This window comes from Rhinoraja longicauda, chromosome 2 (assembly GCF_053455715.1).
Source record: "Rhinoraja longicauda isolate Sanriku21f chromosome 2, sRhiLon1.1, whole genome shotgun sequence".
Lineage (NCBI taxonomy): Eukaryota > Metazoa > Chordata > Chondrichthyes > Rajiformes > Arhynchobatidae > Rhinoraja > Rhinoraja longicauda.
The window spans coordinates 2,222,347-2,247,145 of record NC_135954.1 but is presented as its reverse complement, the minus strand read 5'-3'; the positions used below and the strand labels follow the sequence as shown (position 1 = coordinate 2,247,145).

At 47.7% G+C, this 24,799-nt stretch overlaps 1 protein-coding gene across 3 annotated transcripts in view; it reads right to left on the bottom strand.

Annotated features, from left to right (window-relative positions):
• fars2 (phenylalanyl-tRNA synthetase 2, mitochondrial) overlaps window positions 1-24,799 on the bottom strand; it is a 368,551-nt gene that overhangs the window by 73,523 nt on the left and 270,229 nt on the right. For all 3 annotated transcript variants that reach the window (XM_078413844.1, XM_078413860.1, XM_078413852.1), the window contains one exon: window positions 4,337-4,488. In XM_078413844.1, coding sequence (XP_078269970.1) covers window positions 4,337-4,488 — 152 coding nt within the window. The remainder of the gene's footprint in view (window positions 1-4,336; window positions 4,489-24,799) is intronic.

Sequence of the window (24,799 nt, the reverse complement as noted above, 5' to 3'; positions counted from 1 at the left end):
ACAAAGAGCGATCTAACCAAGACCTCAACGGTGGAACAGGCGGAGGGAGGGAGGATGGCGGCTGACTTTAGTGGAGCGTCACAATGGCTGGGAAGGCGGATGGATGAAGGCTGCGGCAGAAAAGGGTCCCCGGTCGTCTTGGACTCCACGCCACTGGATCCTGACCCAGATCTGTCAAGGACCGTGTGGTGGCTGTCTGTGCACCAGTCTCCCCACGTTAAACAAAGTCACGCACAGGGGTCCCACCCTATGGAGAGGACAGTCACACTCGCCTCCAGTGACCACCGATGATGATGATGCTGATCTGCCTCCACCACCACCCTTGGCAGCACGTTCCAGGCACCCACCGCCCTCTGTGTTACAAACATGCCTATGCATCTGCTTTTAAACGTTGCCCACTCACCTTAAAGCTACGTCGTCTCGTCTGTGACATTTCCACCCTGGGGGAAAGGTTCTGACCTCTCACAATGTTATATACTTCTATCAGATTTCTACTCAGCCTCTGACGTGCAAGAGAAAACAATTCAGGTTCGTCCAACTTCTCCCTGTAGGGAACACCCTCTCAGCCAGGCAGCAAACCTCTCCTGCACTCTGGCCAAACCTCTCCTGCACTCTGGCCAAACCTCTCCTGCACTCTGGCCAAACCTCTCCTGCACTCTGGCCAAAGTCTCCACATCCTCTCTGTAACGGGGCGACCAGATCTGCACGCCACATTCCCAATGCTGCAACATTTAGCGGTAGAGCTGCTGCCTCACAGCGCCAGAGTCCAGCGTTCCATCCCGACTACGGGTGCTGTCTGTATGGAGTTTGCACGTTCTCCCCGTGACCTGCGTGGGTTTTCTCCAAGATCTTCGGTTTTCTCCCAAGCTCCAAAGAAGTGCAGGTTTGGAGGTTAATTGGCTTGGTATAAATGTAAATTATCCCCGGTGTGTGTAAGTGTGCGGGGATCGCTGGTCAGCGTGGACTCTGTGGGTCGAAGGACCCGATTGTGCACTGTGTATAGAGTCATAGAGTGATAGAGTGATACAGTATGGAAACAGGCCCTTCGGCCCAACTCGCCAACAAAGTCCCAGCTACCCTAGTCCCACTTGCCTGCGCTTGGTCCATAAGTCCCGCCCCCTTCCCTGACATCAGTCCGAAGAAGGGTCTCGACCCGAAATGTCACCCATTCCTTTTCTTCAGAGATGCTGCCTAGGGGTGCCAACTGTTTCACTTCCAAATACGAGACAAGGTGACATCACCGCCCCGCGCCCCACGTGACCTCACCCAGCCAGCGGCCACGTGCTCCCGCTCCAACAATGGCGGCCGCCCGGGCCGGGAGGCAGGTTGCTATGCAACCTCCGTTAGGCGGCGCCCGGGCCTCCAGATCTACAATATCCGGAGCTAAAATGTCGGGAACCTAGAGTGTCTGAACCTAAACTGTCAGGACCTACAGCGTCGGGGCCTACAGCGCCCCCCCCGGCCCAATACGGGACAAGGGCTGTCCCGTAAGGGACAAGCCAATGTAGCCCAAAATACGGATTGTCCCGGCTAATACGGGACAGTTGGCAACCCTAATGCTACCTGACCCACTGAGTTACTCCAGCATTTTGTGTCTACCTTAAATTTTCTCTGCACTCTTTCCATCTTCGTACGCAATTAGTACAATATGTTGTAGAACATGCATCTTTGGAAGTCTTTCGATGTTTAATATGACTATTAGTGATGCACAAAAAGAGAGTACATACAGAGCAAGTTTAGCAAGGATATATTTCTTTAAGTTGCTTGAAGAAACTGTAACAAGATATTGGGTAAATTGCCATGCCTCCCACTCAACCCAAAAAGCAAACTAGTTTTACACCTGATTTGAGTCAAGATAATTTCAGGAAATTAATGAGAACAGCATTTTAACATTGGAACATTACCTGGGTTGTTAGGCTTGAGTTACAGTGAGAGTTTGGATCAGCTTTGTACCAGAAAATGTGTACCAAACAATGATCCAACCGCACTTGGAGTATGCTTCCGCTGCCTGGAACCCCGGTACCAAGAAAAATAAAGATGTTCTTCAAAATGTTCAATAAAGAACAGCCCGGTTTGTGTATGGCGACGTCAGACGACAATCCAGTGTAACCAATATGCTGACCGACTTAAACTGGGACTCCCTGGAAACCAGATGCCAGATGCTCATATTGACCACCATTCACAAGATCATCTACAAGGATGTCCACCTCCACGCTGACTTACACGTCAAAGAGAAAACAGCAAGATCCAGAAGAAGCCACAACAAGCAACTTATAGTTCAACAACACACATCTACTCCCTACATCCAGTCTTTCTTCCCTGACGCAATTTCCCTCAGGAATGCCCTCCCACAATCCTCTGTTGACATGCCCACCTACGCAACCTTCAAGACCTCCATCCAGGCCCAAAGACGGCAAAGCCCCCGCCAGACCAAGCCCACCCTCGTCAACTTGCAATGTAGTCCCTGGTGGGCTCTTCGGAGGTGATGACTACAAGATACAAGATGCAAGATACAACCTGGGACCTTTTCTTTGGAGCACAGGCGGCTGAGGGGTGCACAAGATCATGAGGGGCATGGATAAAGTGAACACTCACAGTTCTTTTCTCCCAGGGTAGAGGATTCTAACACTAGAGGGCACAGGTTTAGGAGAGAGGGGGAGAGATGTAAGAGAGTCCACGGGGGCAACTTTTTCCACTCAGAGGGTCATCTGTGTCTGGACGAGCCGCCAGAGGAAGCTGTGACAGCGGACACAATAACAACATCTGGACAGTTATATGGATAGGAAGGGTTTAGCCGGATATGGGCCAAATGCAGGCAAATGGAACAATGCCTGAATGCCAGCGACATGGTTGGCATGGACAGGATGCGCTGCAGGGCCTGTTTCCATGCTGTACACCTCTATGTGTAGAAAAAAAGAAATGCAGATGCTGGTAAAAACACAAAATGCTGGAGTAACTCAGCGGGTCAGGCAGAATCTGTGGAGAACATGGATAGGTGACGTTTTGGGGTCGAGACCCTTCTTCAGCCTGAAGAGAGAGTGGGGGTAGGGGGAAGGAGAACAGTGGGGGTCAGGGAAGAACGGGGGGGGAGGGAAAGGGGGGATGGTGGGTGGGGGGAAGGGGACAGTGAGATTGAAAGAGGGAGGAGGGGATGGGGGAGGAGAGAGGGGGTGTGGGGGGAAGAAAGTTGGTGGTGGGGGGAAGAGAGTGGGAGTGGGGGGAAGGGGGGAAGGGGGTCAGTGGGGGTGGGGAAGGTGGGAGAGTGGGGGGTAGGGAGGGGGGGGATAAGGGGGATTGAGTAGAGGGTTGAGGGTGCTACACCAATACAGGAGAGGCTTTGGGTCCAAGGCTCCTCGGTCACACCCTCTCCCCTTCCCTGTACCGCCTTTAATTGCACTCCCCCTCCCCTGGAGGATCACGGCACCACAGTGAAGGAGAAAGATGGCCGCTGACAGGATGGTGTCAGTGGCTCCTTCTCCCCTTTCCCCCTCCCACACCCCATTCCCCCCTCCTCACCCACCCCTCCCCTCTCCACCCCACCCCCCCCTCCTCTCCCCCCCATTGAGATTCATTTTATTTGACAATTTATTTTAAAGACAAAACGCGATTTCCCCAGGTCGTAATGGAAACCCTACGAGGAACAGGCCCGGCGGGCCTACTTGGTCTAGTATACTACTAAAACTCTCATCTTGTATGTTAGTTTGTTTGTTTAATTGTTTGTTCCTGAAATACAGCCAAAACGGTACACGACAGCACAACAATTTTAGGCCCGCCCTACTCACCATTCGCCTGCAGTCTCGATTGATCAAGTTTTGTTACATTTTAAAGACAATTAACAATAAACTTTAATAAATACACTCCCCCCCCCCCCTTCCACCAGGAGAACCGCGCCCGTCCCGGCGTGCCTCGCGCTTGACCTTCCTCCCGTGGTGCAGCGTGGCTGCAGAGGGTCAAAGAAGATGGCCGCCAGCAGGACGAACATGCCGTGGCCACTCTCCTGCTGCTGGCCGCCCGGGGCCAGGGTGGGTGGCTCCCTCTCCCCTTTCCTCTCCCCACTCGCCCGCCCCCGGCCACGGGGGAGACTCTACGGGTCGTCAGTTGGGGAAGGGTTGCCGGGCCCGCAGGAGAGGTTTGGACACAACGGGTCCACGCTGCACTGATATCATGCTAAAACACTCTGGACTATTGATACTTCTATCTTTTACAGTGCATAGCTGCCTGACAGCAGAATTATCTGTATATCTAGACACACAAACATGAGGAACTTGAGCACAGGGTCAGAACGCTGGGGTTAAGCCAGGGCCACAGGGAGATACCTTGCCCCAGTTCCACTTACTTGGGATGGGAGAAGCGGTCGATGAGAGTGACCTTCTCCACCAGGTCACCCGCGATATTGCGCACCAAATCATAGAAATCATTTTCCTCATATCCTTCGTGTGGAATCCAAAAAGAGATGTCGTTTACCAGAGGCGGGTATTTGCTCAACGGCTGCAAAAAAGAAAAAGAAAAGTAGTTAGGGCATTTTTATTTCTTTACAGCTCTATAACTAGGTCGGCACAGTGGCACAGCGGGTAGAGTCGTTGCCTCACAGCGCCGCAGACCCGGGTTCCATCCCGACTACGGGCGCTGTCTGTACGGAGTTTGTACGTTCTTCCCATGACCCGCGTGGGTTTTCTCCGAGATCTTCGGATTCCTCCCGCACTCCAAAGACGTGCAGGTTTGTAGGTAATTGGCTCGGTAAATGTAGAAATTGTCCCTGGTGGGTATAGGATCGTGTTAATGTGCGGGGATCGCTGGTCGGCGCGGACCCGGTGGGCCGAAAGGGCCTGTTTCCGCGCTGTATCTCTAAACTAAACTAAACTATTACGATGGTGTCATGAAGAATTATCGCAGGATCTACCTGCAAAGGCTGGCACGGTGGCCTAGCGGCAGAGTTCCTGCCTAAGATCGCCAGATTCAATCCTGACTACAGATGCTGTCTGTGTGGTGTTTGTATGTTCTCCCCGCGACCGTGTAGGTTTCCCCTGGCATTCCAAAGACGTACAGGTTTGTAAGTTGAAGATAGACACAAAATGCTGGAGTAACTCTGGAGAGAAGGAATGGGCGACGATTCGGGTCGAGACCCTTCTTTGGACATTGCAGGTTTATTAGCTTCGGTAAAATTGATAGTGCTAGTGTACGGGGTGATCGCTGGCCTCTTTGGACTCGCGTGGCCCAATGGCCTGTTTCTGCAATGAATCTCTAAAGTTTAAAGTAAAGTCTAAAGTGCTGGAGTAACTCAGCGGGTTACACAGCAGCTCTGGAGAACATGGATAGGTGACGTTTCACAGAGTGCTGGAGTAACTCAGCGGGTCAGGCAGCATCTGTGGAGAACATGGATAGGTGACGTTTCACAGAGTCCTGGAGTAACTCAGCGGGTCAGGCAGCATCTGTGGAGAACATGGATAGGTGACGTTTCACAGAGTGCTGGAGTAACTCAGCGTCTCTGGAGTGAAGGGACGGGTGACTTTGTGGATCTGCATTGACCTTGTCTAAAAACGACCTCTTTGTCTGGCTTCTCTGGCTGGCTCCCTCCTTATGTATGTTGGTGTCAAACATTGTTTGATAAAGTCCCGGTAAAGCATAATTGAAGGTTTTGCCACATTAACGTGGCTCTATGAGAGTAATTTGCAGCGATACATCTCTGTCACTTCACCTCCGGGTGGGTTCTGCGCGTGCATCCGTCTCTCTCATTCATTCTTCACTCTACACGTTGACAAGGCTCATATATTTCCTTCCGGGACAGGTATCTATCTTGCACAGGCCATCAGATGCCAAATTGACTGTGCACTTCAGTCCTTTGTCTGAGATGTGAACCAATCTGAATCACAAGTGACAATGTACTTGAATTTTAACTTCTGTATTTTGCTCTCCAATCTCAGCCAGCGCTCCTGCCCAGCTCGTTCAGAGCCACTCGAAGGTTCAGCACACGTACCTCAGAGGTGGAAAGCTGCAGGTACAAGTCAAACTCAGAAACCCAAGCGTCAAGCCCAGTAGATGCAAGGAACTGCAGATACAGTTTCAGACTGCAGGCATTGCCACTTTCATTACACTGCACATCGTGCATGTGTATGTGACAAATAAACTTGACTTGACTTGACTTGACTTGAGATCGAGACCCTTATTCAACAGACAATAGACAATAGGTGCAGGAGGAGGCCATTCGGCCCTTCGAGCCAGCACCGCCATTCAATGTGATCATGGCTGATCATTCACAATCAGTACCCCGTTCCTGCCTTCTCCCCATACCCCCTGACTCCACTATCTTTAAGAACTCTATCTAACTCCCTCTTGAAAGCATCCAGGGAATTGGCATCCACTGCCTTCTGAGGCAGAGAATTCCACAGATTCACAACTCTCTGACTGAAAAGGTTTTTCCTCATCTCCGTTCTAAATGGCCTACCCCTTATTCTTAAACTGTGGCCCCTGGTTCTGGACTCCCCCAACATTGGGAACATGTTTCCTGCCTCTAGCGTGTCCAATCCCTTAATAATTGTATATGTTTCAATAAAATCCCCTCTCATCCTTCTAAATTCCAGTGTAAACAAGCCCAGTCGCTCCAGTCTTTCAACATACGACAGTCCCGCCATTCCGGGAATTAACCTCGTGAACCTACGCTGCACTCCCTCAAAACTACACACAGTACTCCAGGTGTGGTCTCACTAAGGCCCTGTACAACTGCAGAAGGACCTCTTTGCTCCTATACTCAACTCCTCTTGTTACATTGGCTTTCATCACTGCCTGCTGTACCTGCATGCTTCCTTTCAGTGACTGATGCACTAGGACACCCAGATCTCGTTGTACGTCCCCTTTTCCTAACTTGACACCATTCAGATACGGTGGCGCAGCGGTAGAGTTGCTGCCTTGCAGCGAATGCAGCGCCGGAGACCCGGGTTCCATCCCGACTAAAGGGGCTGTCTTTACGGAGTTTGTACGTTCTCCCCGTGACCTGCGTGGGTTTCCTCCCACACGCCAAAGACATACAGGTGTGTAGGTTAATTGGTTTAGTATAAATGTAAACTGTCCCTAGTGGGTGTAGGATAGTGTTAGTGTGTGGGGATCGTTGGTCGGCGCGGACCCGGTGGGCCGAAGGGGCCTTTTTCCGCGCTGTATCTCCAAACTAAACTAAACTGAACTAGGCATACCTTGAGATTTTTCAGTGGAGCTGAGAACTGTAGAAAAAAGAACTGAAGATCCTGGTTTATTTAAAAAAAGACACAATATTCTCCAGACATGCTGCCTGACCCGCTGAGTTACTCCAGCACTCTGTGAAACGTCACCTATCCATGTTCTCCACAGATGCTGCCTGACCCGCTGAGTTACTCCAGCACTCTGTGAAAAGTCACCTATCCATGTTCTCCACAGATGCTGCCTGACCCGCTGAGTTACTCCAGCACTCTGTGAAAAGTCACCTATCCATGTTCTCCACAGATGCTGCCTGACCCGCTGAGTTGATCCGCATCTGTAGTTCCTTGTTTCTAGAATGGTACTTTATTGTCACATGTACCGAGGAAGTGTGAAATTCATTTTGTATAGAGTTCTGAACAAGTATCACTATGATACACCTTAGATAAGCATCTCAGGTACAGTACAAGTGTATAGTAGTAGTACACTGAGACAGTATACGGTAGGGTTGCCAACTGTCCCGTATTAGCTGGGACATCCCGTATTTTGTGTTCAATTGGTTGTCCCGTACAGGACCGCCCTTGTCCTGCATTAGGCCCGGATGGCGCTGTTGGCCCGGACACTGTAGGACCGGACTGTGTAGGCCCGGACAGTGTAGGTCCGGACCGCGTAGGTTCGGACACTATAGGCCCGGACACTGTAGGCCCGGACATTGTTGTCCCGGTCACTGTAGGCCCGGACACTGTAGGACTGGACACTGTAGGCCCGGACACTGTACGCTTGGACACTGTATGCCCGGACACTGTAGTCCTGGACACTGTAGGCCCGGGCGCCGCCTAACGGAGGTTGCGTAGCAACCCGCCTCCCTGCCCAGGTGGCCGCCATTGGTGGGAGCAGGAGCACGTGGTCGCTGGCTGGGTGAGGTCACGTGGGGCGCGTGGCGGTGACGTCACCGTTTGTCCCTTTTTTGGGAGTGAGGAAGTTGGCAACCCTAGTATACAGAGTCACCAGAACTAGTGTGAACAGGTGATCGATGTTAGGCATGGACTCGGTGGGCCGATGGTCTGGTTTCCACGCTGTATCTCCAAACTATGCTCAAGTGTTTCTGCAGCAACCACAAATAAACTTTCATCTTCATGCCCGATCTCTATCAATTTACTGTACACGGCCAGTCTTTCTTCTAACTGTTACGCTCATGAGCTCAGATGTAAGCAGTGATTTACACAGCCAATTATTACAGTAGTGACCCTCGTTTGCTGGAGCCTCACTAACTGTGACATGAAGCGGTCCGTCTCTCTTCAAAGACGCACAGGCACTAATTCTGCAACTTGTTATGTTTTTGCTGTGCTGTTCATTAAACATTGCTCCACTCTTACAGCTCACGGTACTCTAATTAGTACTCCTCGGATGGATTCACATCAGTGGTCACTGAGTTTCAGAGGCAACCACTTAGCAGCGTATCCAGGAAAAGTACTGAACGTTAACCAGTCCTTCGAAGGGCCATCAGGTACTGCTGCCTTCTTAGTTTCACTAAAACGCAGCTCACCAACTTTAGACTTTCTATGTTGGAGATGCAGTGTGGAAACAGGCACTTCGATTACACCAGGGTTGCCAACTTCACCGCCCCGCGCCCCACACGACCTCACGTGCACCCTCTCCACCAATGGCGGCCGCCCGGACCGGGAGGCGGGTTGCTACTCAACCTCCGTTAGGCAGTGCCAGGACCTCCACTTGTCCGGGCCTCCACTGTAGGCCTCCACATTGTCCGGGCCTACAGTGTCCGGGCCTACAGTGTCCGGGCCTACACTGTCTGGGCCTACAGTGCCCGGGCCAACAGTGTTGGGGCCTACAGTGTACGGGCCTACAATGTCTGGGCCGACAGTGTCTGGGCCTACAGTGCCCGGGCCTACAGTGCCCGAGCCTACAGTGTTGGATCCTACAGTGTCCAGGCCTACAGCGCTGTCCGGGCCTAATACGGGACAAGGGCGGTCCTGTACGGGACAAACCAATTTAGCCCAGAATACGGGATGTCCCGGGTAATACGGGACAGTTGGCAATCCGAGTTTGAACCCTGATCGGCGTTCACTCCACACAGTACACACTGGGGACAATTTACAATTTATTTTACAGAAGACAATCAACCCTCAAACCTGCACGTCTTTGGAGTATGGGAGGAAACCGGTGCACCCGTAGAAAACCCACGCAGGAGAGCGTACAAACTCCGTACAGACAGCACCCGTAGTGAGGATGGAACCCGGGTCTCTGGCGTTGTGAGGCAGCAGCTCTACCGCTGTGCCACCGTGCTGTTCGATACCACCTGAGGCATTGCCCATTCATCACATGGACCATGCAGAGTCCGCAGGCAAGCCATAGTGAGTGGTGCTGCACATTGGAAGATCAAATGTATGGAGAAAATATACAATTCATGGCAGGACCCTTAATTGGTCCCAAGGGCGCAGTGGTGCAGCGGGTAGTGCCGCTGCTTCACAGGACCAGGGACCCGGGTTCCATCCTGTCCTCACGTTCTGTCATAAGGTCATAAATGATAAGAACGGAATTAGGCCATTCGGCCCATCAAGCCTACTCCGCCATTCAATCATGGCTGATCTATCTCTCCCTCCAAACCCCATTCTCCTGCCTTCGGAGGCTGCGGGAGTGGCTGCGACGCGACGCGCCTTGGGCTTGGCCCGCTGTGGACCGTCCGGTGCGGCCTGCAACCACAACAACCTGGCTGCGGGCGAGGACAGCGGGAGAAGGGAAAGACATTGTGGCCTTCCATCACAGTGAGGAGAGGACTGGAGGAGACTCACTGTGATGGATGTTTCTTTGATGGATGTTTCTTTTTTGTGTGTTTTTTTGGGGTTGGGTGGTTTGAGTGCCTGTTTGATGTTTTTATTGTTGGACTGTGTTTTTGGGGGTTTTAGGGTGTGTGATTTGAATGCCTATTTAATGCTTCTATTGTTGGACTGTGTTTTGGGGGGTTTTTGGGGTTGGGTAATTTGGGTGCCTGTTTAGTGCTTTTATTGTTGGACTGTGGGTGATTGAATTAACATTTTGTTAAAGATGGCCGCGCCGTTGTGTTTGGCTGCCTGCCACTGTATGTTTCTTTTTTTCCTGGTCAGATGTGCAGCACTTTGGTCAACGTGGGTTGTTTTTAAATGTGCTATACAAATAAATTGACTTGACTTGACTTGACTTCTCAGGTTTGTAGGGTAATTCACTGGATGTTTTCAGGAAAGAGTTAGATTTAGTTGTTAGGGGGGCTAAAGGAATCAATGGATATGGGGAAAAAGCAGGAACGGGGTACTGATTGTGGATGATCAGCCATGATCACATTGAATGGAGATGCTGGCTTGAAGGGCTGAATGGCCTCCTCCTGCACCTATTGTTCTATGTTTCTCCCCATAACCCCTGACACCCGTACTAATCAAGAATCTATCTACTGTAAGTAGTGTATGCATATATATATTTACCTTGTCAAATGTAAATAGAACATGGACCAGTACAGCACAAGAACAGGCCCTTCGGCCCACAATGGCCGTGCTGAACATGATGCCAAGACCAAACGTGATCCATATCCCTCCATTCCCTGCCATGTGTACATTCTTGGCCAATAAACATATCCATTCATTCATTCATTCCTATCCAAGTCTCTTAAACACCACTATGGTATCTGCCTCCACCACCACCCCTGGCAGCACGTTCCAGGTCCCCACCCTCCCTCTGTGTAAAACACTTGCCCCACACACCTCCTTGATTATTAAGGGGTTGGGCACGTTAGAGGCAGGAAACATGTTCCCAATGTTGGGGGAGTCCAGAACAAGGGACCACAGTTTAAGAATAAGGGGTAGGCCATTTAGAACGGAGATGAGGAAAAACATTTTCAGTCAGAGAGTTGTGAATCTGTGGAATTCTCTGCCTCAGAAGGCAGTGGAGGCCAATTCTCTGAATGCATTCAAGAGAGAGCTAGATAGAGCTCTTAAGGATAGCGGAGTCAGGGGGTATGGGGAGAAGGCAGGAACGGGTACTGATTGAGAATGATCAGCCATGACCACATTGAATGGTGGTGCTGGCTCGAAGGGCCGCATGGCCTCCTCCTGCACCTATTGTCTATTGTCTATTGAAACTTTGCACCTTCAGGCTATCCCCTGTAGTGTTTGATTATCCCATCCAAGAATCACGAGTGTTTTATTGCCTCATGTCCAGAAACGACCGTGATTGAATGGCGCAGTGGACTTGATGGGCCGAATGGCCTAGCTCTGCCCCTCTAACTCATGAACGTTTCAACTTGATGCTCCTTCCAAAAAAAAATGCGTTTCCTGCTTTTATTATGGATGAGATTGGTGGTAATCCAGAGAGTTTGCCCCCATCTGCTGCCTCCACCCTGACTGTATCTCGGCCTGTTTGTGTCCTCATCTTTCCAATGCTGATGAAGAGTCCTCGACTTATTTTAGTTCAGTTTAGTTCAGTGTGGAGGTGCAGCACGACAACAAACTAATCTAAATCCGAAATGGAATCTAACAAACCAATTCTTAGAATAGATTCTGAGTTAATGAATTCTTCTAATAATTTTCATAACGAGAAATAGAATTAGATTCTAGATTCTATCTACAATAGATGAACCCTTGAGTTAATTAAAGTGGTGTCGTTGGTGATAAAGATTGGTGTTGTACTTGGCCACAGATACAACACGTATCATGTACCTGTAGAAGGTCAAACAAAGGGCGGCACAGTGGCGCAGCGGTAGAGTTGCTGCCCTCCAGCGCCAGAGCCCCCGGGTTTGATCCTGACTACGGGTGCTGTCTGTACGGAGTTTGTACGTTCTCCCCATGACCTGCGTGGGTTTTCTCTGGTATTTATTTCACAAAATGCTGTAGTAACTCAGCAGGTCAGGCAGCATCTCAGGAGAGAAGGAATGGGTGATGTTTTGGGTCGAGACCCTTCTTCAGACTGATGTCAGGGGGGAAGGACAGAGGAAGGATATAGGTGGAGACAGGAAGATAGAGGGAGATCTGGGAAGGTGGAGGGGAAGGGAGGGACAGAGGAACTATCTAAAGTTGGAGAAGTCAATGTTCATACCGCTGGGCTGCAAGCTGCCCAAGCGAAATATGAGGTGCTGTTCCTCCAATTTCCGGTGGGCCTCACTATGGCACTGGAGGAGGCCCATGACAACTTTTTGTCTTCTTCGAGTAAGCCAGTTCTGAATCTGATACTGCAGAGGGTTCTGATATTGACTACTGTCCAGGTAGTCAATATTTCTCATTTTAACTGGAAGAGAGGAGAGGCAGGATAAACCCTGGCAAATAATAGGTGGATACAGGTGAGGGGGGGGGGGGGGGGGGGGGGGAATGTTTGATAGCCAGATGGTAAATATTTATTTGCACATAACGTGAAATGACTGTGATTTATAAAATAAGAATGAATTCCAGGTAGAAACAAGGAACTGCAGATGCTGGTTTACAAAAAAACACAAATTGCTGGAATAACTTGTTCTCCAGGGATGCTGCCTGACCCGCTGAGTTACTCCAGCACTCTGTGAAACATCACCTATCCATGTTCTCCACAGATGCTGCCTGACCCGCTGAGTTACTCCAGCACTCTGTGAAACGTCACCTATCCATGTTCTCCACAGATGCTGCCTGACCCGCTGAGTTACTCCAGCACTCTGTGAAACGTCACCTATCCATGTTCTCCACAGATGATGCCTGACTCGCTGAGTTACTCCAGCACTTTGTGTCATTCCAAGTTCGAAATTCCATGTTTTGAAGTGTTTGTTTTGTTCATTTATACAAAGTTTAATTCAAACAAATTGACAATTTGGATTTGGGAGTCACAAATCAATGCAATGAGAAGTGCTTTTCAGGCTCAAAGTCAAACTCTGCCGTTGTGTGCCATCAGCTCGGACCATGTTCCATGGTCAGCACGGTGGTGCAGCGGGTAGAGCTGCTGCCTCATGGCGCCAGAGACCCGGGTTCCATCCCGACTACGGGTGCTGTCTGTACATTGGGAACATTTTTCCTGCATCTAGCTTGTCCAGTCCTTTCATCTCTAAACTAATCTAAAATAAATTAAGCCCGCAATACTTTGCGCGCTTTAGTCAACTATCTTTGAACATGTTAGTTCACGAAGTTGTAATGAAAACGCTGCAGAGCACACCGAATATTATAAAACATAGAGCAGTACAGAATAGGTTAAAGGCCGTTCGGTCCACAATGTCCATGCTGAAATGCAATGCCACACAACCATTAACTGACTGCACGTAATCCATATCCATCCATTCTATGCATATCCATGTGCTTATCCAAAAGCCTCTCAAACATGTTCCAGGCACCCACCCCCCTCTGAGTAAAAAAAACTGCCCCACACACCTCCTTTAAACTTAGCCTCTTTCACCTTAAAGCTATGACCTATAGTATTAGCCATTTGCACTCCGGGGAAAAGGTTCTGAATGTCTACCCCATCTATGTCTCTCTACATTCCTCTGTCATCTCAACTTCCCGCAGCATTGAGAATACAATCCAAGTCTGTCCAACATCTCCTTGTATCTAATACCCCTTAATCCAGCCAACATTCAGATAGTGTGTAGGAAGGAACTACAGATGCTGGTTTACACCAAAGATAGGACACAAAATGCTGGAGTAACTCAGCGGGACAGGCAGCATCTCTGGAGGGAAGGAATTGTGTGACATTTCGAGTCGAGACGTCACCCATTCCTTCTCTCCAGAGATGCCGCCTGTCCCGCTGAGTTACTCCAGCAATTAATGTCTATCCTGGAGACATTAAGTTGAGTTACTCCAGCAATGAATGATTCTGGTAAACGTCGTCTACACCCTCTCCAAAGCCTCCACATCCTTCCTGTACTGGGGAGAACGGAACTACACGCAATGCTCCAAATGCAACCGAACCAAAGTGTTTTAAAGCTTCCTAACTCCCATACTCAATGTCCCGTCCAGTGAAGCCAAGCACGCCATAAGCCTGCCTTCATCCTAGATGATAACGTGTATGTTTTATTAGACAATCCGTGGATGCGTTGGGTCCAAGCCTCTCCTACGGGCCCGGCAACACTCCCCCGACTGACGACCCATGGTCTTCCCCGGGGCCTTGTGCGGGCGAGGGGGGTGAGGAAAGGGGAGAGGGAGCCACTCACCCCGGCCCCGGGTGGCCATCGCAAACTGTGGACCCGTTGGCTGCAAACTTCTTCTGCAGCGGCAGCTCGGCGGACATCTTGTTTGACCCTCTGCCGCCGCGCTGCACCATGGGAGGAAGGTCAGGCGCAGGGCACGACGGGACGTGCGCCGGTCCTCCCAGCGGCGGTGGTGGGGAGGGGGGAAGCGCATTTATTAAAGCTTATTAAGTTAATTGCTTTTAAAATGTAAAAAAACTTGATCAATAGAGACCGCAGGCGAATGGTGAGTAGGGTGGCCTAAAATTATTGCCCTATCGTGGACCGTTTTGGCTGCATTTCGGGAACAAATATATCCACAAACCCACAAATATACAAGATGAGGGTTTTAGTAATATACTAGAACAGGGTTAGATAGACAATAGACAATAGAGAATAGGTGCAGGAGGAAGCCATTCGGCCCTTCGAGCCAGCACCGCCATTCAATGTGATAGAAACATAGAAAATAGGTGCAGGAGTAGGCCATTCGGCCCTTCGAGCCTGCACCGCCATTCAATATGATCATGGCTGATCATTCTCAATCAGTACCCCGTTCCTGCCTTCTCCCCATACCCCCTGACTCCGCTATCCTTAAGAGCTTTATCAAGCTCTCTTTTGAATGCATTCAGAGAATTGGCCTCCACTGCCTTCTGAGGCAGAGAATTCCACAGATTTACAACTCTCTGACTGAATTTTTTTTTCCTCATCTCCGTTCTAAAATGACCTACCCCTTATTCTTAAACTGGGGCCCCTTGTTCTGGACTCCCCCAACATTGGGAAGATGTTACCTGCCTCTAACGTGTCCAACTCCTTAATAATCATAGATAGATAGATAGATAGATAGAGATAGAGATAGATAGATAGATAGATAGATAGATAGATAGAGATAGAGATAGATAGATCGATAGATAGACAGATAGATAGATAGATAGATAGATAGATAGATAGATAGATAGATAGATAGATAGATAGATAGATAGATAGATAGATAGAGATAGAGATAGAGAGATAGATAGATAGATAGATAGATAGATAGATAGATAGATAGATAGATAGATAGATAGATAGATAGATAGATAGATAGATAGATAGATAGATAGATAGAGATAGAGATAGAGATAGATAGATAGATAGATAGATAGATAGATAGATAGATAGATAGATAGATAGATAGATAGATAGATAGATAGATAGATAGATAGATAGATAGATAGATAGATAGATAGATAGATAGAGATAGAGATAGAGAGATAGATAGATAGATAGATAGATAGATAGATAGATAGATAGATAGATAGATAGATAGATAGATAGATAGATAGATAGATAGATAGATAGATAGATAGATAGATAGATAGAGAGATAGATAGAGATAGAGATAGAGAGATAGATAGATAGATAGATAGATAGATAGATAGATAGATAGATAGATAGATAGATAGATAGATAGATAGATAGATAGATAGATAGATAGATAGATAGATAGATAGATAGATAGATAGATAGATAGATAGATAGATAGATAGATAGACAGATAGACAGATAGATAGATAAATAAATAGGTAGATAGATTGTGTGGTCTGATAGATCACTGATTTTCAGTGCAAAAGATCACAGATTACTGTCATATAATGCAAGACCTCAAAGATGACTCAAACACCTTGCAAAATACTACGCTATTGATTTATGAAATAAAGGCTTCTAGATTACTGATTAATGGTGGAAACTCTTCCAGCAGCAGATTTGTGACCATTGATTCCTTATTTGTGATACGACAGCTCAGAATTTTCTGACATCGAGCAGCACAAGACTTACAGATTTGTGATGTGAATCCTCGCAGAATCGTGATTTGTGAGCAAAACGTGGCAGATTTTGGTTTATGAGGAAGGATTTCGTAAAACTGCATTTGTGCAGGTTTTGCCTGGATCATTTTAAGTAATAAAACTGAAGAAAATGTCACCTTGGGACAAATGTGATGAGTGGAAATTACGAATCTGGTGCACAAGATGCCACTGAATTTAGGTCATTGGAGACAAGGCACGGAAACAGACCCTTCAGCCTAACTGGTCCATGCTGACCAGGATGTCCCCTCTAAGTTAGTCCTACTTGCCCATTTCCCTCAAAACCTTCCATATTGATGTACCTGTCCAAGTGTTTAAAAGCTGTTTCAAATGCTCTTATAGTATCTGCCTCAACTACCTCCTTTGGCATAAGACACAGAGTGCTGGAGTAACTCAACAGGTCAGGCAGCATCTTTGGATAACTTGGATAGGTGACATTTCACAGAGTGCTGGAGTAACTCAACAGGTCAGGCAGCATCTTTGGATAACTTGGATAGGTGACGTTTCACAGAGTGCTGGAGTAACTCAGCGGGTCAGGCAGCATCTGTGGAGAACATGGAAGGTGACGTTTCACAGAGTGCTGGAGTAACTCAGTGGACCAGGCAGCATCTGTGGAGAACATGGATAGGTGACGTTTCACAGAGTGCTGGAGGAACTCAGTGGGTCAGGCAGCATCTCTGGAGAACATGGATAGATGACGTTTCACAGAGTCATATAGCATGGAAACAGGCCCATCTGCACTCTTCCCACCTGCCTGCGTTTGCTCATATCCCTCTAAGCCTGGCCTATCTGATGTACCTGTCTGATTTTTTCTTCAACATTGTGTTCATACCGAATGTGTAGAAATGTGATAAAAAGTGAGATAAAATAGGCATGAACTTGGTGGGCTGAAGGGCCTGTTTTCATGCTGTATCTCTGAACTAAACTAAAAAAAGCAAAGCTACTATTGATTGTTGATAAGGGGTAGGCCATTTAGAATGGAGATAAGAAAAAACGTTTTGCACTCAGAGAGTTGTGAAGCTGTGGAACTCTCTGCCTCAGACGGCAGTTGAGGCCAATTCTCTGGATGCTTTTAAGAGCGAGTTAGATAGAGGTCTTAAGGATAGCGGAGTCAGGGGGTATGGGGAGAAGGCAGGAACGGGGTACTGATTGGGAATGATCAGCCATGATCACGGTGAATGGCGGTGCTGGCTCGAAGGGCCGAATGACCTCCTCCTGCACCTATTGTCTATTGTCTAACAGTCTGAAGAAATTCCACATCACATCGAGCAACTGGGAGCACATTGCACTGGACAGGCGCTCCTGGAGGAAATCTGTGCAGGAAGGAGCCGCACATCATGAAACGGAACTACGCCGTGCGGCAGAGACAGAGCGACAGAGATACGCAAGGAGGGAAAGAAGGGGGCTCAACCACCACCGCCCACCGCCCGTCTCCCCGGCCCACGTGGCACCAAGGTGTGTGCATTGTGCATCGGCCTGGGGGTACTGATTGAGAATGATCAGCCATGATCACATTGAATGGCGGTGCTGGCTCGAAGGGCCGAATGGCCTACTCCTGCACCTCTTGTCTTGTGGCCTCTACAGACATCTGCAGACCTACAAGTAGACGACCCTATGGAGAGGACAGTCAAACTCGCCTCAAGTGACCACCCATGATGATGATGAATCTTGTGGAGACAGATGAGATCATCCAACTATCTTTGGTATAAAACAGCATATGCAGTACCTTCCACATATCTTTAATTGGACTTTATCTTATACTAAATGTTATTCTCTTTATCCTGGATCCGCACACTGTGGACGGCTTAAACATAGAAACATTGAAAATAGGTGCAGGAGGAGGCCATTTGGCCCTTCGAGCCAGCACCGCCATTCATTGTGATCATGGCTGATCATCCACAATCAGTAACCTGTGCCTGCCTTCTCCCCATATCTCTTGATTCTACCGGCCCCTAGAGCTCTGTCTAACTCTCTTTTAAATTCATCCAGTGAATTGGCCTCCACTGCCCTCTGTGGCAGAGAATTCCACAAATTCACAACTCTCTGGGTGAAAATGTTTTTTCTAACCTCAGTTTTAAATGGCCTCCCCTTTATTCTTGGACTGTGGCCCCTGGTTCTGGACTCCAGACGACTTTACCTTCCCTTAACCTTTGTTATTTTTTTTCCTTTTTTGCAAATGTTTTATTCATTTGTTCTACATCTCTACAGTGGCCTCCATAATGTTTGGGACAAAGACACATCATTTATTTATTTGCATCTGTACTCCAAAATGTGAGATTTGTAATTAAAAAAATCACATGTGTTTAAAGTGCACATTGTCAGATTTTATTAAAGGCCATTTTTATACATTTTGGTTTCACCATCTAGAAATTACAGCTGTGTTTATACATAGTCTCCCCATTTAAGGGCATCGTAATGTTTGCGACACATGACTTCACAGGTGTTTGTAATTGCTCAGGTGTGTTTAATTGCCTCCTCAATGTAGGTATAAGAGAGCTCTCAGCACCTAGTCTTTCCTCCAGTCTTTCCATCACCTTTGGAAACTTTTATTGCTGTTTATCAACTTGAGGACCAAAGTTGTGCCAATGAAAGTCAAAGAAGTCGAAAAATGAACCAGAACCAGAAGCCATTATGAGACTGAGAAACAAGAATAAAACAGTTAGACATCAGCCAAACCTTAGGCTTAACAAGATCAACTGTTTGGAACATCATAAGAAAGAGAGCACTGGTGAGCTTACTAATCACAAAGGCCAAGGAAGACCTCCACAGCTGATGTTAGAAGAATTCTCTCCACAATAAAGAAAAATCCCCAAACACCTGTCCGACAGATCAGAAACACTCTTCAGGAGTCAGGTGTTGATTTGTCAATGACCATTGTCCGCAGAAGACTTCATGAACAGAAATACAGAGGCTACACTGCAAGATCCAAACCACTGGTTAGCCGCAAAAATAGGATGGCCAGGTTACAGTTTGCCAAGAAGTACTTAAAAGAGCAACCACAGTTCTGGAAAAAGGTCTTGTGGACAGATGAGACGAAGATTGACTTATATCAGAGTGATGGCAAGAGCAAAGTATGGAGGAGAGAATGAACTGCCCAAGATCCAAAGCATACCACCTCACCTGTGAAACATGGTGGTGGGGGTGTTATGGCCTGGGCATGTAAGGCTGCTGAAGGTACTGGCTCACTTATCTTCATTGATGATACAACTGCTGATGGTAGTAGCATAATGAATTCTGAAGTATATAGACACATCCTATCTGCTCAAGTTCAAACAAATGTCTCAAAACTCATTGGCTGGCGGTTCATTCTACAGCAAGACAATGATCCCAAACATACTGCTAAAGCAACAAAGGAGTTTTTCAAAGCTAAAAAATGGTCAATTCATGAGTAGCCAAGTCAATCACCCGATCTGAACCCAATTGAGCATGCCTTTTATATGCTGAAGAGAAAACTGAAGGGGACTAGCCCCCAAAACAAGCAGAAGCTAAAGATGGCTGCAATACAGGCCTGGCAGAGCATCACCAGAGAAGACACCCAGCAACTGGTGATGTCCATGAATCGCAGACTTCAAGCAGTCATTGCATGTAAAGGATATGCAACAAAATACTAAACATGACTACTTTCATTTACATGACATTGCTGTGTCCCAAACATTATGGTGCCCTGAAATGGGGAGACTATATATAAACACTGCTGTAATTTCTGCATGGTGAAACTAAAATGTATAAAAATGGCCTTTATTAAAATCTGACAATGCGCACTTTAACCACATGTGATTTATTTCTATTACAAATCTCAAATTGTGGAGTGCAGAGGCAAATAAATAAATGATGGGCCTTTGTCCCAAACATTATGGAGGGCACTGTATATCACGGTCTATATCTCTTGTTTCCCTTTCCCCTCTCTTCTAGTCAGAAGAAGGGTCTCGACCTGAAATGTCAATAGACAATAGACAATAGACAATAGGTGCAGGAGTAGGCCATTCAGCCGTTCGAGCCAGCACCGCCATTCAATGCGATCATGGCTGATCATTCTCAATCAGTACCCCGTTCCTGCCTTCTCCCCATACCCCCTCACTCCGCTATCCTTAAGAGCTCTATCCAGCTCTCTCTTGAAAGCATCCAACGAACTGGCCTCCACTGCCTTCTAAGGCAGAGAATTCCACACCTTCACCACTCTCTGACTGAAAAAGTTCTTCCTCATCTCCGTTCTAAATGGCCTACCCCTTATTCTTAAACTGTGGCCCCTTGTTCTGGACTCCCCCAACATTGGGAACATGTTTCCTGCCTCTAATGTGCCCAATCCCCTAATTATCTTATATGTTTCAATAAGATCCCCCTCATCCTTCTAAATTCCAGTGTATAGAAGCCTAATTGCTCCAGCCTTTCAACATACGACAGTCCCGCCATTCCGGGAATTAACCTAGTGAACCTACGCTGCACGCCCTCAATAGCAAGAATATCCTTCCTCAAATTTGGAGACCAAAACTGCACACAGTACTCCAGGTGCGGTCTCACCAGGTCTTTCTCTCCAGAGATGCTGCCTGACCCGCTGAGTTACTCCAGCTTTTTGTGTCTATCTTCAGTTTAAACCAGCGTCTGCAGTACCTTCCTGAACACTGTAGTGTTCTATGTTAGACATAGAAAATAGGTGCAGGAGGAGGTCATTCGGCCCTTCGAGCCTGCACGCACCGCCATCCATTGTGATCATGGCTGATCATCCACAATCAGTAACCTGTGCCTGCCTTCTCCCCATATCCCTTGATTCCACTAGGCCCGGGAGCTCTATCTAACTCTCTTTTAAATTCATCCAGAGAATTGGCCTCCACTGCCCTCTGTGGCAGAGAATTCCACAAATTCACAATTCTCCGGGTGAAAACATTTCTTCTCGCCTCAGTTTTAAATGACGTTCCCCTTTATTCTCAAAATGTGGCCCCTGGTTCTGGACTCCCCCAATATTGGGAACATTTTTCCAGCATCCAGCTTGTCCAGGCCTTTTAAAATGTTATACTCTGTAAATATTTATATTTTAATTAACACTTATACTCTTTTACGTTCTATAAGTACGTATTTCATGGTTCCATTTTCAGTACATAAGACGATGAAACACTTTTGACCCTTGCCCATATAAATGAAATTATTCCTGACGTTAACAGTGGCTTAGCTTCAGAAAAAGCAACCAACTATTTTCCGATCGCAACCATTTTCCTCTGGATTTTAGATGGGTATCTAATCATTGTGTTCAGTTTTGGTCTCCTAATTTGAGGAAGGACATCCTTGCTATTGAGGCAGTGCAGCGTAGGTTCACGAGGTCAATCCCCGGGATGGCGGGACTGTCATATGAGGAAAGATTGGAAAGACTGGGCTTGTATTCACTGGAGTTTAGAAGGATGAGAGGGGATCTTATAGAAACGTATAAAATTATAAAAGGACTGGACAAGCTAAATGCAGGAAAAAATGTTCCCAATGTTGGGGGAGTCCAGAACCAGGGGCCACAGTCTAAGAATAAAGGGGAGGCCATTTAAAACTGAGGTGAGAAGAGACTTTATCACCCAAAGAGTTGTGAATTTGTGGAATTCTCTGCCACAGAAGGCAGTGGAGGCCAATTCACTGGATGAATTTAAAAGAGAGTTAGATAGAGCTCTAGGGGCTAGTGGAATCAAGGGATATGGGGAGAAGGCAGGCACCAGTTACTGATTGTGGATGATCAGCCATGATCACAATGAATGGCGGTGCTGGCTCGAAGGGCCGAATGGCCTCCTCCTGCACCTATTTCCCATGTCTCTGTCTATGTGTACTGTTACTGGTGAACTGAGGAAGCCTGTTGGTGTGAGACTGCAGTCAAGATGCAGGAGACTGTGAAGGGTTTCTAGGCAACAGAAGTCAGTGCTTAAACAAGCTCATTTCGTGAAGGTACACAATTACCACACACAATCAATACAAATGATTTTTCATCGTGCGGGCTTGCTTTGGTTGCTTTTCCAATTGCACCCAGTTAAAAGCAATTTTGCATCGCACGAATCTTAGAATAAAATTTACAGATGTATTAAAACGAAACCTTCTCCTCAATTAGCGGGTGATTGTGATGGAAGGGGAGCTATAATGGAGTGCTGACCGGGCGGGGAGACTGAGCTGCTGTTAATGTGCCATCTCTCCTCGCGGTGAGCCACACAGCTCAGCACAGCACAGCACAGCACTGCAATGCGGCGCTGCGACTGTTTAATCCACGGGCAGCTCATCGCAGCGAGAATGGCAGATTGCAGGACCTTGGGGACAACAGCTGACACGGTCCCATTCTGCAGGGCCAACAAAACGGCAGCAGGAGAGAGGAAGGCTTCGGAGTCATCTGCAGGCTGATCTCCCCTTCTTGCCCCCTGCCCTCTCCCCGAGAGGGGGGAGTAACGCCTGGCCCTGGCAATAACTTCAATGCCCGCTCTCCTCTGGCAAATGGAAACACTGCGACCGTGCAAACGTTATCCCCCCCCCCCCCACCTCCATCCATCTGGTCGCGGTTGAATAGATGCAGCCGTTTTAATATGACGTTGAACAATTGTGCAGTTTTGGTCTCCAAATTTGAGGAAGGGCATTCTTGCTATTGAGGGCGTGCAGAGTAGGTTTACTAGGTTAATTCCCGGAATGGCGGGACTGTCGTATGTTGAAAGACTGGAGCGACTGGGCTTGTATACACTGGAATTTAGAAGGATGAGAGGGGATCTTATCGAAACATATAAGATTATTAAGGGATTGGACACGTTAGAGGCAGGAAACATGTTCCCAATGTTGGGGGAGTCCAGAACCAGGGGCCACAGTTTAAGAATAAGGGGTAGGCCATTTAGAACTGAGATGAGGAAAAACTTTTTCAGTCAGAGAATTGTAAATCTGTGGAATTCTCTGCCTCAGAAGGCAATGGAGGCCAGTTCTCTGGATGTTTTCAAGAGAGAGCTAAGTAGAGCTCTTAAGGTTAGCGGAGTCAGGGGTTATGGGGAGAAGGCAGGAACGGGGTACTGATTGTGGATGATCAGCCATGATCACATTGAATGGCGGTGCTGGCTCGATGGGCCGAATGGCCTACTCCTGCACCTATTGTCTATTGTGCAACTTGCAAGGGGGTGGGGGGAGTCTGTTGAAATTGGAGACCTGTTTCCTTTTTTTTCAGATCGGGAAAAGGAAGATTGTTTTATGCAAATCAGATATTCATTCCCACTGGGCAGTGGGACCAGTTTGTGAGGAGATATCACTGAGGACGGACGATGCTATGGATTATAAATATCTCAGCAAACTCTCGAAATAGGTCGGCTGGGAAAGTTTCAGCTGTAGAATTGCAGAGTCAGTTTCCAACATCATATTTAACTGAAGGAAGACGCAAAATGCCGGAGTAACTCAGCGGGTCAGGCAGCATGTCGGGAGAGAAGGAATGGGTGATGTTTCGGGTCGACCCGAAACGTCTCCCGAGATGCTGCCCGACCCGCTGAGTTACTCCAGCATTTTGCGTCTACCTTCGATGTAAACCAGCATCTGCAGTTCTTTCCTACATAATGTTTAATTGCATCGGAGAATAAAACTTGTGCGGTTGTTTAGCTTAACATAGCAAACAATGCCTGAAAAATTGTGACAAGCGCATTATATTTTCAGCTGTTGAACCTCTGCAAAATCTGCTAGGCGGCAAAAATTTCTTTGACAGAGTATCTCCTTGCATGTTTGCACCACGGATTTGAGTCGGTGCTGAGAATGCAGCACCAAGCACATCCACTGACTGCAGTCATGAGCACAGCTTTAAGTTCACTGTCTGGCATGCAAGTGAAGTACAATACCCTGGTGAATTTGGAGAATTACCTCCGGGGGGGGGGGTAATGCAGTTTATTCTGGATATCAACTGATGAATAAGCTGGTTCGGCAAAGGGTCGATGCAAAAGCTAACAAAACACAGGAAGGTATGTAGCCTACGCAAACTAAAATCCCCACCATTGACCCCATCTACATCTCACACTGCCTCTGAAAAGCAACCAACATAATCAAAGACTTGTCCCACCCCGGCCATTCCTTCTTCTCCCTTTCTCCCTGCTCCCCTCCGGCAGAAGGTACAGAAGTGTGAAAGCCCGCACCACCAGACTCAGGAACAGCTTCCTCCCCTCTGTTATCAGGCTTCTCAACGTTCCTTCCATAAGCCAGGGTACTGTCTGATTTACCTCAACTCTGGAACTGATGCACTGCAATGCTGAGAACTATATTTCTAGGCTTGTGTACACTGGAATTTAGAAGGATGAGATGAGATCTTATCGAAACGTATAAGATTATTAAGGGGTTGGACACGTTAGAGGCAGGAAACATGTTCCCAATGTTGGGGGAGTCCAGACCCAGGGGCCACAGTTTAAGAATAAGGGGTAGGCCATTTAGAACTGAGATGAGGAAAAACTTTTTCAGTCAGAGAGTTGTGAATCTGTGGAATTCTCTGCCTCAGAAGGCAGTGGAGGCCAATTCTCTGAATGCATTCAAGAGAGAGCTAGATAGAGCTCTTAAGGATAGCGGAGTCAGGGGGTATGGGGAGAAGGCAGGAACGGGGTACTGATTGAGAATGATCAGCCATGATCACATTGAATGGCGGTGCTGGCTCGAAGGGCCGAATGGCCTCCTC